The 19,573-nt window shown below is 38.0% G+C and overlaps 1 protein-coding gene across 2 annotated transcripts; it reads left to right on the top strand.

Annotated features, from left to right (window-relative positions):
- The first annotated feature begins 13,173 nt into the window (after positions 1–13,173).
- On the top strand, positions 13,174–18,806 carry LOC113927419 (olfactory receptor 2W1-like). 2 transcript variants are annotated; one of them, XM_027603238.2, is made up of 2 exons: positions 13,174–14,087; positions 18,800–18,806. In XM_027603238.2, exons 1-2 carry the CDS (start codon positions 13,174–13,176, stop codon positions 18,804–18,806), a joined length of 921 nt encoding a protein of 306 aa, XP_027459039.2. The 2 variants fall into 2 exon arrangements, with proteins under 2 accessions (XP_027459039.2, XP_027459038.2); XM_027603237.2 differs by lacking the exon at positions 18,800–18,806 and having other exon boundaries at positions 13,174–14,118.
- The last annotated feature ends 767 nt before the right edge of the window (positions 18,807–19,573 follow it).

Below are 19,573 nucleotides of genomic sequence, written 5' to 3'. Positions count from 1 at the left end.
AAACCAAAGGAACAGTAGAACAGATCAACGAAACTAGGAGCTGGTTCTTTGAAAGAATTAACAAGATGGATAAACCCCTGGCCAGACTTATCAAAAAGAAAAGAGAAATGACCCAAATCAGCAAAATCATGAATGAAAGAGGAGAGATCACAACCAACACCAAAGAAATACAAACAATTATAAGAACATATTATGAGCAACTCTATGCCAGCAAATTAGATAACCTGGAAGAAATGGGTGCATTCCTAGAGATGTATCAACTACCAAAATTGAACCAGGAAGAAATAGAAAACCTGAACAGACCTATAACCATTAAGGAAATTGAAGCAGTCATCAAAAATCTCCCCACAAACAAAAGCCCAGGGCCAGATGGCTTCCCAGGGGAATTCTATCAGACATTTCAAGAAGAATTAATACCTATTCTCCTGAAACTGTTCCAAAAAATAGAAATGGAAGAGAAAATTCCAAACTCATTTTATGAGGCCAGCATTACCTTGATCCCAAAACCAGACAAAGACCCCATCAAAAAAGAGAATTACAGACCAATATCCTTGATGAACATGGATGCAAAAATTCTCACCAAAATACTAGCCAATAGGATCCAACAGTACATTAAAAGGATTATTCACCAGGACCAAGTGGGATTTATTCCTGGGCTGCAAGGCTGGTTCAACATCCGCAAATCAATCAACGTGATACAATACATTAACAAAAGAAAGAGCAAGAATCATATGATCCTCTCAATAGATGCAGAAAAAGCATTTGACAAAGTACAACATCCTTTCTTGATCAAAACTCTTCAGAGTATAGGGATAGAGGGTACATACCTCAATATCATAAAAGCCATCTACGAAAAACCTACAGCGAATATCATTCTCAATGGGGAAAGGCTGAGAGCTTTTCCCCTAAGGTCAGGAACGCGGCAGGGATGTCCACTCTCACCACTGCTATTCAACATAGTATTAGAAGTCCTAGCCACAGCAATCAGACAACAAAAAGAAATCAAAGGCATCCAAATCGGCAAAGAGGAAGTCAAACTCTCACTCTTTGCAGATGATATGATACTGTATGTGGAAAACCCAAAAGACTCTACCCCAAAACTGCTAGAACTCATACAGGAATTCAGTCAAGTAGCAGGACATAAAATCAATGCACAGAAATCAGTGGCATTCCTATACACCAACAACAAGACAGAAGAGAGACAAATCAAGGAGTCGATCCCATTTACAATTGCACCCAAAACCATTAGATACCTAGGAATAAATCTAACCAAAGAGGCAAAGGATCTGTACTCAGAAAACTACAAAATACTCATGAAAGAAATTGAAGAAGACACAAAGAAATGGAAAAACGTTCCATGCTCATGGATTGGGAGAATCAACATTGTGAAGATGTCAATGCTACCTAGAGCAATCTACACATTCAATGCAATCCCCATCAAAATACCATCCACTTTTTTTCAAAGAAATGGAACAAATAATCCTAAAATTTGTATGGAACCAGAAGAGACCCCGAATAGCCAGAGGAATACTGAAAAAGAAAAGCAAAGCTGGCGGCATCACAATTCCGGACTTCCAGCTCTATTACAAAGCTGTCATCATCGAGACAGTATGGTACTGGCACAAAAACAGACACATAGATCAATGGAACAGAATCGAGAGCCCAGAAATGGACCCTCAACTCTATGGTCAACTTATCTTTGACAAAGCAGGAAAGAATGTCCAATGGCAAAAAGACAGTCTCTTCAACAAATGGTGTTGGGAAAATTGGACAGCCAAATGCAGAAGAATGAAACTGGACCATTTCCTTACACCACACACAAAAATAGACTCCAAATGGTTGAAAGACCTAAACGTGAGACAGGAGTCCATCAAAATCCTAAAGGAGAACACAGGTAGCAACCTTTTCGACCTTAGCCGCAGCAACTTCTTCCTAGAAACATCACCAAAGGCACGGGAAGCCAGGGCAAAAATGAACTATTGGGATTTCATCAAGATAAAAAGCTTTTGCACAGCAAAAGAAACAGTCCACAAAACCAAAAGACAACCGACAGAATGGGAGAAAATATTTGCAAATGACATATCAGATAAAGGGCTAGTATCCAAAATCAATAAAGAACTTATCAAACTCAACACCCAAAGAACAAATAATCCAATCAAGAAACGGGCAGAAGACATGAACAGACATTTCTCCAAAGAAGACATCCAAATGGCCAACAGGCACAGGAAAAAGTGCTCAACATCGCTCGGCATCAGGGAAATCCAAATCAAAACCTCAATGAGATACCACCTCACACCCGTCAGAATGGCTAAAATTAACAAGTCAGGGAATGACAGATGTTGGCGGGGATGTGGAGAAAGGGGAACCCTCCTACACTGTTGGTGGGAATGGTAGCTGGTGCAACCACTCTGGAAAACAGTATGGAGGTTCCTCAAACAGTTGAAATTAGAGCTACCATTCGATCCAGCAATTGCACTACTGGGTATTTACCACAAAGATACAAATGTAGGGACCCGAAGGGGTACGTGTACCCCAATGTTTATAGCAGCAATGTCCACCATAGCCAAACTGTGGAAAGAGCCAAGATGCCCATCGACAGATGAATGGATAAAGAAGAGGTGGTATATATACACAATGGAATATTATGCAGCCATCAAAAGGAATGAGATCTTGCCATTTGCAACGACGTGGATGGAACTGGAGGGTGTTATGCTGAGTGAAATAAGTCAATCAGAGAAAGACATGTATCACATGACCTCACTGATATGAGGAATTCTTAATCTCAGGAAAGAAACTGAGTGTTACTGGAGTGGTTGGGGCTGGGAGGGATGGGGTGGCTGGGTGATAGACATTGGGGAGGGTATGTGCTACGGTGAGTGCTGTGAATTGTGCAAGACTGTTGAATCACAGTTCTGTACTTCTGAAACAAATAACGCAACATATTTTAAGAAAAAAGAAAAAGAAGAAGATAACAGGAGAGGAAGAAAAGGGGAGTATGTCAGAGGGGGAGACGAACCATGAGAGATGATGGACTCTGAAAAACAAACTGAGGGTTCTAGAGGGGAGGGGGGTAGGGGGATGGGTTAGCCTGGTGATGGGTATTGAGGAGGGCACGTTCTGCATGGAGTACTGGGTGTTATGAACAAACAATGAATCATGGAACACTGCACCAAAAACTAATGATGTAATATATGGTGATTAACATAACAATAAAAAATTAAAAAAAATAAATAAAATAAAATAAAATCTAATTTGTCGGATATAAGAATTGCTACCCCAGCTTTCTTTTGAGGTCCGCTGGCATGGAAGATGGATCTCCATCCCTTCACTTTCGGTCTGGATGTACCTTTAGGTTCAAAATGAGTGTCTTGTAGACAGCACATGGATGGGTCCTGTCTTTTTATCCATTCTGCAGCCCTGTGCCATTTTATGGGAGCATTTAGTTAAGCGTTAAGTTCTTCTTTGATTTCCTGGTTGACCTAAACATTCTTGAGCAGAGTGGTCTCTATCTTCCAAGTGTTTGAATTTCTGCCAAATTTTTTCTTGTGATTGAGTTCCAGTTTTAAAGCATTGTGGCTTGAGAATATGCAGGGAATAATCTCAATCTTTTGGTATCGGCTGAGACCTGATTTGTGGCCCAGTATGTGGTCTATTCTGGAGAAAGTTCCATGTGCGCTCGAGAAGAATGAGTATTCTGTTGTTTCAGGGTGGAATGTTCTGTATATATCTATGGGGTCCATCTAGTCCAGTGTATCATTCAAAGCTCTTGTTTCCTTGTTGATTTTCTGCTTAGATGATCTGTCCATCAGAAACCTATAAGCTCCCAAGACTGAAACAGGAAGAAACTGACAACCTGAATAGGCCAATAACCAGTAACGAGATTGAAGCAGTGATCAAAAACCTCCCAAAAAACAAGAGTCGGGGGGGGGGGGGGCGCTGGTGGATTCCCTGGGGAATTCTACCAAACATTCAAAAAAGAAATAATACCTGTTCTACTGAAGCTGTTTCAAAAAATAGAAACAGAAGGAAAACTTCCAAACTCATTCTATGAGGCCAGCATTACCTTAATCCCCAAACCAGGCAAAGAACCCATCAAAAAGGAGAATTTCAGACTGATATCCCTGATGAATTATGGATTCCAAAATCCTCAACAAAATCCTATCTAATGGGATTCAATAATACATTAAAAGGATCATCCACCATGACCAAGTGGGATTTATCCCCAGGATGCAAGGGTGGTTCAACATTCGCAAATTAATCAATGTGTCAGAACACATTAATAAGAGGAGGGAGTAGAACCATATGGTCCTCTCAATTGATGTAGAAAAAGCATTTAACAAAATAAAGCATCCTTTCCTGATTAAAACTCTTCAGAGTATAGGGATAGAGGGAACATTCCTCAAGTTCATAAAATCCATCTATGAAAAACCCACAGCGAATATCATCCTCAATGGGGAAAAGCTGAGAGCCTTTCCCTTAAGATCAGGAACACGACAAGGGTGCCCACTCTTGCCACTATTGTTCAACGATGCTGTACCTTAGATCCCAATTGTCTAGAGACAATGTGTAAAGTCTTATAAAATAAAATAAGGTCAGACATAAAGAACAGAGGGCTGGTTGCCAGAAGTGGGGGTGGAGGTGGGTAAATGGGTGAAAGGGCTCAAAAGTTGTTATAAAACAATTAACTCATTGGGATCTAAGGTACAGCATGGTGACTATAGTTAATAATACTGTATTACACGTTTGAAAGTTGCTCAGAGATGAAATCTTGAAAGTCCTTATCACAAGAATTAAAAAACATTTTTATAACTATGTAGGGTGATGAATGTTCACTAACCTTAGTGTGATCATCATCTTGCAATATATCAAAATATTGAATCAGTATATTGTACACCTGAAACTAATATATTAGTTGTACCTCATATTAAACACATACACACACACAATGAGATACCACCTCACACCAGTAAAAATGGCCAAAATTACCAAGTCAGGAAAAAACAAATGGTGAGGATGCAGAGAATGAGGAACTCTGTTAAACCGTTGGTGAGAATGTAAACTAGTAGAGCCACTTTGGAAAACTGTATGGAGGATCCTCAAAAAGTTAAAAACATAGCTACCATATGACCCAGCAATTGCACTACTAGGTATTTACACAAAGGATTTAAACGTTGTGATCTGAAGGGGTACCTGCATCCCAATGTTTATAGCAGCAATGTCCACAATAGCCAAACTATGAAAGAGCCCAGAAGTCCATCGACAGATGAATGGATAAAGAAGATGCAGTGTATATATATATATATACAATGGAATATTACTCAGCCATCAGAAACGATGAAATCTTGCCATTTGCAACACCATGGATGGAACTAGAGGGTATTGTGCTAAGCAAAATAAGTCAGTCAGAGAAAGACATTATCATGTGGTTTCACTCATATATTGAATTTAAGAAACAAAACAAAGAATCATAGGGGAAGAGAGGGAAAATAAAATAAGAGGAAATCAGAGAGGGAGACAATCCATAGGAGACTTTTAACTATAGGAAATAAATTTAGGATTGCTGGAGGGGAGGTGCCTTGGAGGATGGGGTAACTGGATGATGGGCATTAAGGAGGGCATGTGATGTGATGAGCACTGGGTGTTATATGCAACTGATGAATAACCAAAATCTATATCTGAAACTAATGATACACGATATGTTAATGAATTGAATTTAAATAAAATAAGATATAAAAAACTGACACTAAGTGGTATCATTGCAGGAAAAGACACACTGAGTGGTAGAGCAGAATTCAAAGCCCAGAAATATACCAGCACCCTCACATGCGCACACACATATACAGAACCTTGATATATTCAAGAGCTATGATGGTGATTTTAATAAATTAAACTGGAATTTGGTTACTTATATGGAAAAACAAATTTGGACCCCCACCCTCTACCATACACATACATTAATCCCAGGAGTATTTACGGTATAACTCTAAAACGTTTAGGAAAAAATATAGCTTACTATCTTTCTCATTTTGGAATAGAGGATTTCTTAAAGACTAATTAAAAGATTCTTCCAGAAGCTTTTTATCTTGATGAAGTCCCAAAAGTTTATTTTTGCTTTTATTTCCCTTGCCTTTGGAGATGTGTCTTGAACAAAGTTGCTGTGGCCGATGTCAAAGAGGTTGCAGCCTATGTTCTCTAGGATTTTGATGGATTCCTGTCTCACACTGAGGTCTTTCATCCATTGTGAGTTTATCTTTGTGTATGGTGTAAGAGAATGGTCAAGTTTCATTCTTCTATATATACCTGTCCAATTTGCCCAGCAGCATTTATTGAAGAGAATGTCTTTTCTCCACTGGATATTGTTCCCTGATTTGTCAAAGATTAACTGACCATAAGAGTTGAGGGTCCATTTCTGGAGACTCTATTCTGTTCCATGTTCTATGTGTCTAGTTTTGTACCAATACCATGCTGTCTTGGTGATCACAGCGTTGTAATATAGCATGAAATCAGGCAATGTGGTGCCCCAGCTTTGTTTTTCTTTTTCAACATTCCCTTGGTGATTGGGGTCTTTTTTGGTTCCATACAAATTTTAGGATTATTTGTTCCAGCTCTTTGAAAAATGCCAATGGTATTTTCATAGGGAAGGCATTGAAAGTATAGATTGCTCTGGGCAGCACAGACATTTTAACAATGTTTATTCTTCCAATCCATGAGCATCGAATGTTTTTCCATCTCTTTGTCTCTTCCTCAATTTCTTTCATAAGGGCCCCTAGCTTCTAGAGTATAGATCCTTTACCTCTTTGGTTAAATTTATTTCTAGATATCTTATGGTTTTTGGTGCTATTGTAAATGGAATCAATTCCCTAATTTCTCTTTCTACAGCTTCTGCACAGCAAAGGAAACAGTCAACAAAACTAAGAGGCAACTCACGGACTGGGAGAAGATAATTACAAATGACATTACAGGTAAAGGGCTGGTATCCAAGATCTATAAAGAACTTCTCAAACTCAACACCCAAAAAACAAATAATCAAATCAAAAAATGGGCAGAAGACAGAACAGACACTTCTCCAAAAAAGACATACAAATGACCATGACCAACAGACACATGAAAAAACGTTCAACATCATTAGCCATCAGGGAAATTCAAATCAAAACCACATTGAGATACCACCTTACACCAGTTAGAATGGCAAAAATTAACAAGAGAGGAAACAACAAATGCTGGCAAGGATGTGGAGAAAGGGGAACCCTCTTACACTGCTGGTGGGAATGCAAGCTGGTACATCCACTCTGGAAAACAGTATTCCTCAAAAAGTTAAAAATAGGGCTACTCTATGACCCAGCAATTGCACTATTGGGTATTTACCCCAAAGACACAGATGTAGTGAAAAGAAGGGGCACATGCACCCCAATGTTCATAGCAGCGATGTCCACAATAGCCAAACTGTGGAAAGAGACAAGATGCCCTTCAACAGATGAATGGATAAAGAAGATGTGGTCCATATATACAATGAAATATTACTCAGCCATCGGAAAGGATGAATACCCACCATTTGCATCCACATGGATGGAACTTGAGGGATTATTCTAAGTGAAATAAGTCAAGCAGAGAAAGTCAATTATCATATGGTTTCACTCATATGTGGAACATAAAGAATAGCAGGGAGGACATTAGGGGAGGGAAGAGAAAAAGGAAGGGGGGGATATTAGAGGGGGAGATGGACCATGAGAGGCTATGGACTCTGGGAAACAAACTGAGGGCTTCAAAGGGGAGGGGAATCAGGAGATGGGGTAGCCCGGTGAGGGGTATTAAGGAGGGCATGTGTTGTAGTGAGCACTATGTGTTATATGCAAATAATGAATCATTGAGCACTACATCAAAAACTAATGATGTACTGTATGGCGACTAACATAGCATAACAATAAAAAAGATTCTTCCATTCTTCAATTTACAAATTCTGATGTCCAAGTGACACATTTTTAAAGTAAAATGACAAGCAACAAACTGAGAGAAAATGTTGCAAGGCACACAATCAACAGTTAAAAGCAATTATAAAGCCCTTAAAAATTAATAAGAAAAACAGAGAGGCAATGCCAGAGAACAATTGTTAGAATGAACAAATGGGATTTTCATAGAAAGACAATTATACATAGCAGTAAGTATATGAAGATGTAGAAACCTCATTAGTTATTAGGAAGATGAAAATCAAGGCCACAGCTAGATAGCATTTATAATCTTTCAGTTGGTAATGATTTAAAAGTCTGCAACACCAGGCACTGGAGAAAATGTAGATCAATGGAATAATTTATACAAAACTAGGGTAGGATCAATTGATAGAACCACTTTGGAGGAAAATGCCTTGTAGTTTGCTTATCCCATAACCAGCAATTTCTGCCCTACACATACACCCAAAACACCTTCCTGCATTCAAGACCCAAGAGATATAAACAAAATTATTCATCGTAATGCCTTTCATATGAGCCAAGAATGGTAATCAAAAAGTCAACAGACAAAATAATTATAATATAGTCACACAATAGAATATTATACAGTAGTTGAAATAAATGAACCACACCCAACAAAAAAAAATATTGAATAATCTCACTGACTAAATGTTAGGTGAAAAAAGGAAAGTCCCAAAAGCACATATAAGATATGAGAACTTTTGTGGGAGTTCAAATAAACTAATCTTTAAAATACATGCCATTTAGGCATTGACATATACATGTGAGTGGGTTGATATAGAAATTATATTCTAATGCAAGTGTGTGATAAACACAAAATTCAAGATCATGATTTCCCTGGGGGTCAGAGAGGAACAAGAAAGAGTGTAAAGGCATAGAGATAACTATAGGCTGGTAGTAAGATCCCAGTTCTTGAGTTGAGTGGTAGGCTACAGTATGTTAATGGTACTATTTTAACTCACTGAAACTGGAACAATGATGATACTCATTAGCCACACACTTATGTTATTTACTAATTTTTAAAAAGCAAGTATTTCCTGCAAACACAACACCTAAATAATTGCCTACAATTCTCCAATTAGATTGATGCCATACCCACTGGAAAAAAACAAAGTTCAATTAAATGTGTTAATTTTGATAGACATCGTTTACATGAATTTTCAATTTTCAGTAGTAAATTTCATACATAAATAAGTTTATCTCAAATTAATTCCCATTGAGGAAATCTAAAAGTAAATAAAGAAAAAAGAACAGGTGAAACCCAATGTCTTAAGGGAATCTTTCCTAAAATTGTTGTTTGGATAAGCTTCTGACCATGGTCCAAGATCTGTTAATCACCTCTGTGGGGCACCAGTCCCCAGGTCTACACCAGCTTAACATACTAGCCTCTGGACTCCTACATAAACACTACTTGGAGCACACAAAGACCAGGGGAGGGCTCTCTTGGTTTAATTAGGTAGAGATCCACCCACAAATGTATCCAACAGGGGTGTACGTGAAAAGACTACACATATCCCATCAAAAATACATTTAACAAACCAAATTCATCAACTTTTCCACCAGTCCCACAAATAGTTTTTCTCCAACATTCACATTAGAGATTTCACTGAATTGTAGTGCAGCTGTTGCATTTAAACACAAATGTGATTGTGGTGTTAGCACAGTAGTTGGGGCTAATCAGTATTTCATGGACTCTGTAACTTGCCAAAGAAGAATCCTTTTGAGTACCCGTGAAATGAAGGTTCATCGTCATGGGAACATGGGTACCTTTGGACTATGTAAGAACATGGCAGCTGTGAATTCTTCCCTCCTGAAACGTAAATATGTTCTAATTTTCTTTCTAGTTTACTCTCCACATCATTCTGTACATTCAAATTATGTTTAAATATGTTTGCTTCATTTGTGTTACATTTCGTGGGAAAACCTGTTTCAGTGAAAACATCACATGTCTCTTTTTTAGCATCTGTTTCTTCTGCTTGTGGTTTCTCCTTTTTCATATCACGTTCACTTTTAAGTTAAAATTACAATCATAGTTAAATTTGTACCCAGGGATGAAATCAATATGAAATAGTTTACAGCATAGAGGAAAAGTCCAAAATTTGGATTCACAACATAAAATTACACAAAGTGTATTTCCAGCTTAACACTTCCAATAAGGATACCTGAATTCCTATATGACCCAAAACGTAAACTCAGCTGTTAATGTTTTTCCCCTGATAAACCTAGCAAACATTTATTTTAGAAATGGTACATGCCTCATGGATACTCACTGCCTTCTTCAGTGGTATAGCACACCTAAAGTACTGTGTTCATTTGTCAATTCATAATCAAAGGCATTTGATAAACCATGGTGAGTCCAATGGATAGCAACCAGAAAAGTATACTAATTGAACATCATACAGTATTAGAAGCAGCTGACGGCCATCAAACAGTCTAGGAATATAAATCTAAGAGTATATTTGATAAGAGGTTCTAATATTAAAAGAAACTCAAAAGACATACAAAAAACTTTTAATGAGTCAAACTAAACAATATTGTCTACAGATGCACATTTGTGTAATCAAGCTATTAAATACAAGAAGGTGATTACTAGGGGCACCTGAGTGGCATAGTTGTTTAAGTGGTCAGCTTTTGGTTTTGGATCAGGGCAAGATCTCAAGGTCCTGTGACTGAGCCATGCCTCGGGCTCTGCACTCAACTCAGTCTGCTTGAGTTTCTCTCCCTCTCCATCTGCCGCTTCCCCCCAAACTCTCTCTCTAAAATAAATAAGTGTTTGGGGTTTTTTAACTGGGTGATTACTATAAACATCAGGATAGTGGAGAGTTTGAGGGACAGGGAAGTGCAATGTTCAGGACCAGTCATGAAGAGAAGTTCCTGGAGTGCTTGGCAAGATTCTATTTCTTGACCTGCCTGTTAGTTACAAGAATATTCACCTGAACTCATCAAGCTTTTGTTTTTCTCTGTATCCATGTTTTGTTGTATAATAAAAATTCTTCATAATGAAGTCATGTTGAATTGACTTATTCCATGTTATTTCCAGAATAAAGAAAAAGAGCCAGTGCTTGGATGTTAAAGAGGTATCTCTGAGCTCAACATAAGGAGTGGGGATGAGGCACAGATTAAAGGACAGCTATGAAACTCTGAAACTAATAGGAGTTGTGTGAACATTCTGTGGAAGACATCCTTCGTAGGGCAGAAGGCTGGATCATGCTTTCTGAGTCTATTTCAACTCTAAAATTCTATGGCCTTTTAATTCCCAACACTATCCCAACCTTACATGGTCAAAGAATGCCCAGTGCATTTTGTAATCTACACCCGTTGAGAGCTAAGTCCTCTGTCCTCTCCTGCCTCTGGGTTTATCAGTTGAGTATGTACATCATGCTTGTGGTCACTTTTGTGTACATGAGTGTCTGTACATTTAAAAAGCTAGGCAAACATAAAATTTTAACCATTCCAGTTTAGTTCTAGACCATCATGGTAAAATCACCAGTGTGAAAAATGAAGACAGGAAGGAGTGAATAGAATAATAATTTGTGGGTAGGTGAATACAATTTTTAATTTTGAGAATGAATATGAACCAAACACTATTCCTAGTGTTTTCACAAATACTAACACTCACCACCTCCCTTTGAGGAATATTATCTTCACTGACCAGATAAAGAAGCTGGTGTAAAAAAAATTACAAAACTGCCCAGAGACACATTACTTCCGCGTAGTAAAGCTGGGGTTTGACACCAAGGTCTGAGTCCAGAATCTTAAGCACTATGCCCAACTTAGCCGACATCCAACCACATAAAAACTTCATATTCATTAATTAAATTAAATTTCCAAGTTGTATTGAGACAAACTATATCCCTATCTCATACTACTTGGTAATAACAGTTCCTTTACATGATTATAACATTTTCATATTCTAACTAAACTGCTTATGAAAATTATATGTTATAGGCAATTTAATTTACCTCATTTTACTGTAATGACAGCAACTAAAGTTATTATTTCTTGGTCCCAAACACACTATGAATATAAAGTACCCTATGTCTGATACTCATGGTCAAAAATTCTATGCATAAAATATTTATAAACCAAAAAATAAAAACTAAAAAATATTTATAAACTAATTCATCAACATTCCATCTATTTAATGATACAGTAAAGTATTCAGAAATAGTGAAATGTATGTGCTCCTTGTCCCTTTCCTGTATTCTCTTAGAATTGAAATGAGCTTTTATCTATAGAGTTCTGAAGCAAGCAGAGGATTGACTCATATAAGTGGCAAATTCCATGAAGAAAAACAATTCACTGATTGTTTACTGAGCTGCTTCTTGTTCGAGTTACCTACCTTGCTAATTTTGCAGAATGGCCAGGTGAGTAGGAGCTGACACAGGTGGTTGCTGTGTATATGTGGTAACCAGAGGCTTCTGGAATTAGTTCAATTTTTAACTCTGCAACAAATCGGTAAGGTTATTTAAATGCTATAGAGCAGTCAGGAAAGGCATTCCAAGAAACATGGGTCCTCTGTACATGGAAATGAAGGCTTATAGGAAAGATGATTTTTCCTGGCATCAAAAAAGGTCAGTAGAGTGGGGAACACCAAAACTGCGATACAGGAACAGCAGTGTCTACAATGTTGAATAGGAGGGAAAACAAGGAAGAGATTGGTGGTGATGGTGATGAAAATGGCTGGAATGAACACATTTGTAAGTGATTATGGAAAGTGATCCTGCTACCAAATAGTGGAGCTTATCCCTAGAAAATGGGTCATTTAACTTTTTACCTCAAATTCCACATCTTGGATAAGGCAAAAATTTGTCATAACCAAATATGCTTATGTCATAATTCCAACAAGGAACAACTCTTCCAAATGTATCCCAATCTTAAGTAATATCCTTAAATTTATGGATTCATTACTTAACCAAAATACACAGAACTATAGGTGTCATGGCATAATTAAACCCTTTCAATGATTTACAATTCAGTGTGATTGGGTTTACCATATTATTTTTAAAACCACTGGTTATGAGTAAACACAGAGAGGCTTTCGGCAATGATCACAGCAAAGTGTTAACAGAGGTGTTCCAAATGGGAGAGAGCCCACAAACAACTGAATTTGGGATACTCATGGCAAACTACAGAGATTTTTATTTCTACTTAGGGCTGATGCTATTTTGATTACAATGATTTGTCTCCTAGACTTCCCTAAAGAGCCATGGACAAAAACAATGGAAGTTCCACTACAGATTTCATCCTGCTGGGGTTTTCTGATCGGCCCCAATTAGAACGCGTCATCTCTGGGGTTGTCTTCATCTTCTATGTTGTGACTCTGGTAGGAAACACAACCATCATTCTTGTATCTTACCTAGACACCCAGCTCCATACTCCCATGTATTTCTTCTTATCCAATTTGTCTTTTTTGGATCTCTGCTATGCAACTAGCATTATCCCCCAGATGCTGGTAAATCTATGGGGTCCAACAAAGTCTATTACCTATGCAGGGTGTGTGCTCCAGTTCTTCTTTGCCCTTGACCTTGGAGCCACAGAATGTCTTCTCCTGGCTGTGATGGCCTATGACCGCTACGCCGCTGTCTGTCAACCTCTTCACTACACAGTAATAATGCACCCTCAGCTTTGCCAGAAGATGGTGCTCACCGCCTGGTTAGGTGGCCTTGGCAGTGCATTAATTCTTTGCTCCCTGACCTTGAAATTACCAAGATGTGGGCACTGGGAAGTGGATAATTTTTTCTGTGAGATGCCAGCATTGATCAAGATGGCTTGTGTACACTCGAAAGTAATGGAGATCATTGTCTTTGCTCTTGGAGTGATATTTCTTCTAGTACCTCTATCACTAATTCTCATCTCATATGTAGTAATCACTCAAGCAGTCGTGAGGATCAAGTCAGCAGCAAGGTGGAGTAAGGTCCTTAATACATGTGCTTCCCACCTCACAGTAGTAACTCTGTTTTATGGAACACTGATTTACATGTACATGAAGCCACAGAATAGGAGCTCCCAAGATGAGGGGAAGTTCCTCACTCTCTTTTACACCATCATCACACCCACCCTTAACCCTCTGATCTACACTTTAAGAAACAAAGATGTAAAGAGTGCAGTAAAGAGAATACTGTATGTAGAAAAATGGTCAGCCAAATCATGAGTTACATGGAAGACAGCTAAGGAAATAATATTGACCTTTACCAACAGAAGATGTATTGATTCATTTATGCAAATACCATTTACTGGGTGTGTATCATGTACCAAGAATTATACTAGGTACTGACTTTGTAAATAAGTAGGAAGTAGAGAGAAATTATAAGGAAAGAGAGACTCAAGTCATACACTTAAAAGACTTCAAGACTAATCAGGGGCTACAGATAAGTAAACAGAACTATGAGATGTGATTAAGTACAGTAATAGAAATATGTACAAAGTATTAAGAAAATACTTCACAGGGAAATTTATTTTAATGCAGGATTAGGACACTGATTACTTCTTCCAAGACTTACCAATTTTATGGGAAATAACATACTCTTAGAGGCACCTGATACACCAGCAGGGCCTTTGTGCTGGAGACCAACTACCCACTAATACCCACTCTATCTTCTGCTTCTAGTTTTAACCAGCACAGGGCCACCATATCACATTTCTGAACCTGGCCTCCACCAACACAATGCCAGAGATTTCATGTGTGTAACTCCTGAGTTATCTTTTCAAACATGAAATCATTTGCTCTCACTCTTCCCCCTCCCTTTCTTCTTGGCTGGAATGTGAATGTGGAGGGTACCTAGCTTTACCAAACCCTAAGAGGGAATGGAACAATAAGATGGAAAAAGAACCACCCACCAATAGAGAAATGCCTCCAAACTACTATAGGAGAGGAAGCTTCTATATTATTTAATATTAATTAAGCCACTCTGCTTTGGGATCTGTTAGAGTAGCTTAACTTTTACCCTCCATGGCCTGGTAAGGAGTTTGGGCATTTCCTATAAGGTAGTGTGGTCCTTGGACCAGCAGCAACAGCATCACTTGGCACCATATCAGAAATGCACGCTCTTGGGCCCACCTCAGACCTACTGACCAATCATCTGAGAATGGACCCAGCAACAGATGTTTTCAACAAACACTACAGGTAAGCAGGCTAAAGTTTGAGAACCACTATTATAGGGAGATGTTGGATTCTAAACAGAAAATTAACATAGTTTTATGGATTTTAATTAATTTCCTCCCTATACACCTGAGAAAGGAGGTGGGTAATGGTTTCTCTAGGTGCTTAGATAAGAGAAATAAAGGAATATGAAAAAAAAAAAAAAAAAAAAAGAAATAAAGGAATATGAGGAGTTTCCTCTAAATGAAATCACCATAAAAGGATATTCTTTATTTAATACTATCTTCTTGCTATTTTATTTAATAATATTCCTTGTTTTGTTGAATTATGGTGGTAGTAATGGTAATTTTTTGGAAAGGGCCTTGATCTTCTTATTTAACAAAATAAAAATTTAGCTATCTCATATTAGTTCCCCCCCCCCCTTTTTTTTAGTGGTAAATACATTCTAACTCTGAGAATCTCTATGCTGGAGAGATAACTACTCCCCTTCTCTACAAGTCAACCATTTCAGAATTGGAAATTCTCTCTGCATGTGAGAGTCCTCACATTGTCAGTGCCCTTGCTTTGTGATTACAAGGCCAAATAAGCTACAATCTACCTGGAGTATTTGGGTGGGGTTATGAGGGTTGTAAGGGTTAATGGTCTTCTCTCTCCCGTCCTCAAACCTTGTGATTCCCAGGATTCCACAGGGAAAACATTATACTGTTATTTTAAACATTTGATTCCTCATTGAATATGACAACAAAAATTTTAAAAAACTACATCAAAAACTAATAATGTATTTTAGTTGGTTAAGTTATATGGTAGCTAACTGAACATAATAAAAATTTAAAAATAATAAAATAAAATAATTTTTATGCTGCAAAACAAAAAAATTTAGAAATAAATTTTCCTTTCTGCAGGTAACTTGAAAATTGCCAAGTGTGTAAGCCTTGAGAATATTAAGGAATCTGAGAGAGGGTGATGATGATACCCAAAGACAGGAAGCCCTAGAGACAATATAACCTTTATGGTGTTGTAAGGACTTTGTTTGGAGAACATTTAGAATGGTGACAGTGTGGACACTGGAAATGAGTATCAACTGTTCTTTGTGAGAAAAGCTCATCCCCGATCTTAGCAAACTAGTCTTAGTTTATTAAGTTAATTTTAATAAACTTAATAAATTAGTGATTTATCACTTACAAACCTTTTACTCAACTCAAAATCAGTTGCTATCTTACTTTAGGAGAGATATCCTTACAAATCTCATCAATCTGTCCTGTGAATTCCCTCCAAAACCAGTCACTACATTGGCATTATCCTTTTCTATATTTGTTGTGTATATGTTTGAGGAAAAGGCATTGGTGAGCTTTTCAACAACATAGAACTTCATATTCGTGTGTGACTTTACTGTGTCTGATTTGGCTTCTGACATGATTATATATTCAGTAAATGTCCGGATAATGATTAAGTGACTGAAGAGTTTTTTTTAATAAATATACATGAAAATGTTCTTATCCTACAGAATGTGACAACTGTTCATTGGGTAATAAATACTGGAGCTACACCTTCAGGCTTTTAACATTTAGGACATTTGCAACACCTGACACCTAAGAGAAGGGACGCACAGTATAGTTTTACTTTCACCTGCATACTAACATAGAATCCTTATAAGTGTGTATCTGGACATGAGAAAAACAGGAGGAATAAAAGAAAAAGTTTCTCATTATCTCATAACCTAGAAATAATGACTGTTAACTTTTTAGTTAATTTCCCTTTAAACTATTCCCTTTCCTACTAAAGTTTGGGTCACACTGGTAGCTGATCTATTTCTCCCAATGTATACATTCACATCAGATAAAGCACTCCCAAGGGAGAAAAACTTGGCCCCAGAAGAGTGGAAAAAATCTCAACTAGTACAGTGATTGGTGGCCCTCCAAAGGCCACTGTACACGAACAGACACACCATGTAACTGTGATGTGAAAATGTCACTGGGAGGAAGATGCTGACAATGACAACGAGACTGGAAAAACAATGTCTCAGTGTTATAGCACGTGCTTGTCCCTGTCTGCACAGATGACTGAGATCTCCCCTGAGATAAAATGATGGATGAGGAAACATGTGCAGGCTCTAGCACCTGAGGAAGGTATGAATGGTCTTCTAGGTAAGTGACTGACATCTTGGACCCAGTGATGGCCTCAGCTAATCAAGGTCAAATGCTGGAGACTCCCTGGCATTCTATATAAAAAGCTTGATAACATAATGCATTATCAGGAATTTGGGGAAACAGAAACCTCAGTCTTTCCTGATTGTCGTAGTGATCTGCTGCCACAAAAACACTTTCTAAAGAAATAAACAGGACAGCTACAAAATGACAGACATAGGCTGAAAATCTCTTACCCACAATTCTGAATTTAATCAGTTTGGAAAATGAAAATGTTCATAACTTTGTTGGCAGCAAACCTAATAGATGTGTCCTAAATAGATGTGAGGCTACTTCTGCTCTTTCAGTTCTGGTTTTTAAAAAAGGCAGATTTGTGTTTAAAGAAAATAATTAATTTGTAAGAGAGAATAATATTAGCTATTTGTCATTTGCCAGAAACAGCAGTTACTTCTTATGGAGGACACTAATGACACTCACTGCTTTATAAAACCATAGTTTTGTTGGGGGGAGGGTTTGAAATTTAGGATTCAAGAGAAATTAGACTCTGATAGGATGCAGTGGTGACATCAAAGGAATTATTGCCAAAGAATAACTTAACTTTCACCTATTTTATCTATTTTTAAGTGCACATTGATAGCAGCCGCATGAAAAGGATGGGTCACGTTTTACATTCTTGCTACCCAACTAAAATATCAAGAGTTTCTACCCTTTGTATCATTGTATGTTGCTCCTAAGAAATATTCCATGATCTCTGAGTACAAATATGGCCTGTTGCTTTTCTTTATCATTATTTTCCAGTTTATGCATCATCCCCCAATTGCAATATTACCAGAACGTCCAGTGTCTCCATTTTTGGGCTCCCCTTCCCCATGAATGATCTCCAAATTTCAAATCCCAGATGTAACTGCCCATCAGTGTGCACGCCAACCAGTGTATGTCCCATACTGAGTGCAGTACTGACAGTTCTGCTTGGTGCCACAGGTGCCAGAGGCCCTATTGGGGAATGATGGTCCTTCAGGGACAGGCCCTGACCACCCCTATTGTAAGAAGGACCAGTGTTCCAGATCTCTGACCAATCTCAGTGGGCCTTTGAAGGAGGCCCACTCCACTCTACTCCTTTTCATGACAGATCAGTCCCTGTGAGCCCTGCATTTGGTCTCTGAGTTGGCTGATACAACAACATGATAACGGCTTCATGACAAGCCCAAAGCTAACATCACACTCAACCATGGATATGTACCAGCACCACTTCTGTTCAATAAAGTACTAGAAGTCCCAGCCAGACTTCTGGCAAGAAGTAGGCAAGAAAAACAATAAAGGCACAGAAATCAGAAAGGAAGAAATAAAATCATCTGTATATGTATGTGAGATGATATCATATGTAGAAATCCTGAAGACTCCACCAAAACCTGTTAGATGTTAGAACTACTCAACAAATTCTGTTAAGTTGCTTAATACAAAATAAATATACAAAAATACATCATTTGTATAAACTAATAACAAGCTACCATAAAGGGAAATTAAGAAAATTAATCTCATTTACAATTGCATCAAAAAGAATTAAATAGGTAGGAATAAGTTTCACCAAGGACCTGAGAGACCTGTACACTGAAAACTCTAAGAGCTGATGAAACTCGACCATTCTCTAACACCATACACACAGTTAAACTCAAAATGGATGAAAGACCTAAATGTGAGACAGGAATCCATCAAAATCCTAGAGGAGAACACAGGCAGTAACCTCTCTGACATCAGCCACAGCAACTTCTTTCAAGATTCATCTCTAAAAGGTAGTGAAACAAAAGCAAAAATGAACTTTTGGGACTTCATCAAGATAAAAATCTTCTGCACAGCAAAGGAAACAGTCAACAAAACAAAGAGGCAACCGACAGAATGAGAGAAGATATTTGCAAATGACACTACAGACAAAGAGCTGATTTCCAAGATCTATAAAGAACTTCTCAAACTCAGCACCCAAAAAACAAATAATCAAGTCAAAAAATGGGCAGAAGACAAGAACAGACACTTCTCCAAAGAAGACATACAAATGGCCAACAGACACATGAAAAAATGTTCATCATCATTAGCCATCAGGGAAATTCAAATCACAGTGAGATACTACCTTATACCAGTTAGAATGGCAAAAATGGACAAGGCAAGAAACAACGAATGTTGGAGAGGTTGTAGAGAAAGGGGAACCCTCTTACACTGTTGGTGGGAATGCAAGTTGGTACAGCCACTTTGGAAAACAGTGTGGAGGTTCCTCAAGATGTTAAAAATAGAGGTACCCTATGACCCAGTAACTGCACTCCTGGATATTTACCCCAAAGACACAGAGGTAGTGAAAAGAAGGGCCATATGCA

This window comes from Zalophus californianus, chromosome 7 (genome assembly GCF_009762305.2).
Source record: "Zalophus californianus isolate mZalCal1 chromosome 7, mZalCal1.pri.v2, whole genome shotgun sequence".
Taxonomy (NCBI): domain Eukaryota; kingdom Metazoa; phylum Chordata; class Mammalia; order Carnivora; family Otariidae; genus Zalophus; species Zalophus californianus.
The sequence above is the reverse complement of the archived record's forward strand: the minus strand, read 5'-3'. Positions and strand labels throughout refer to the sequence as shown.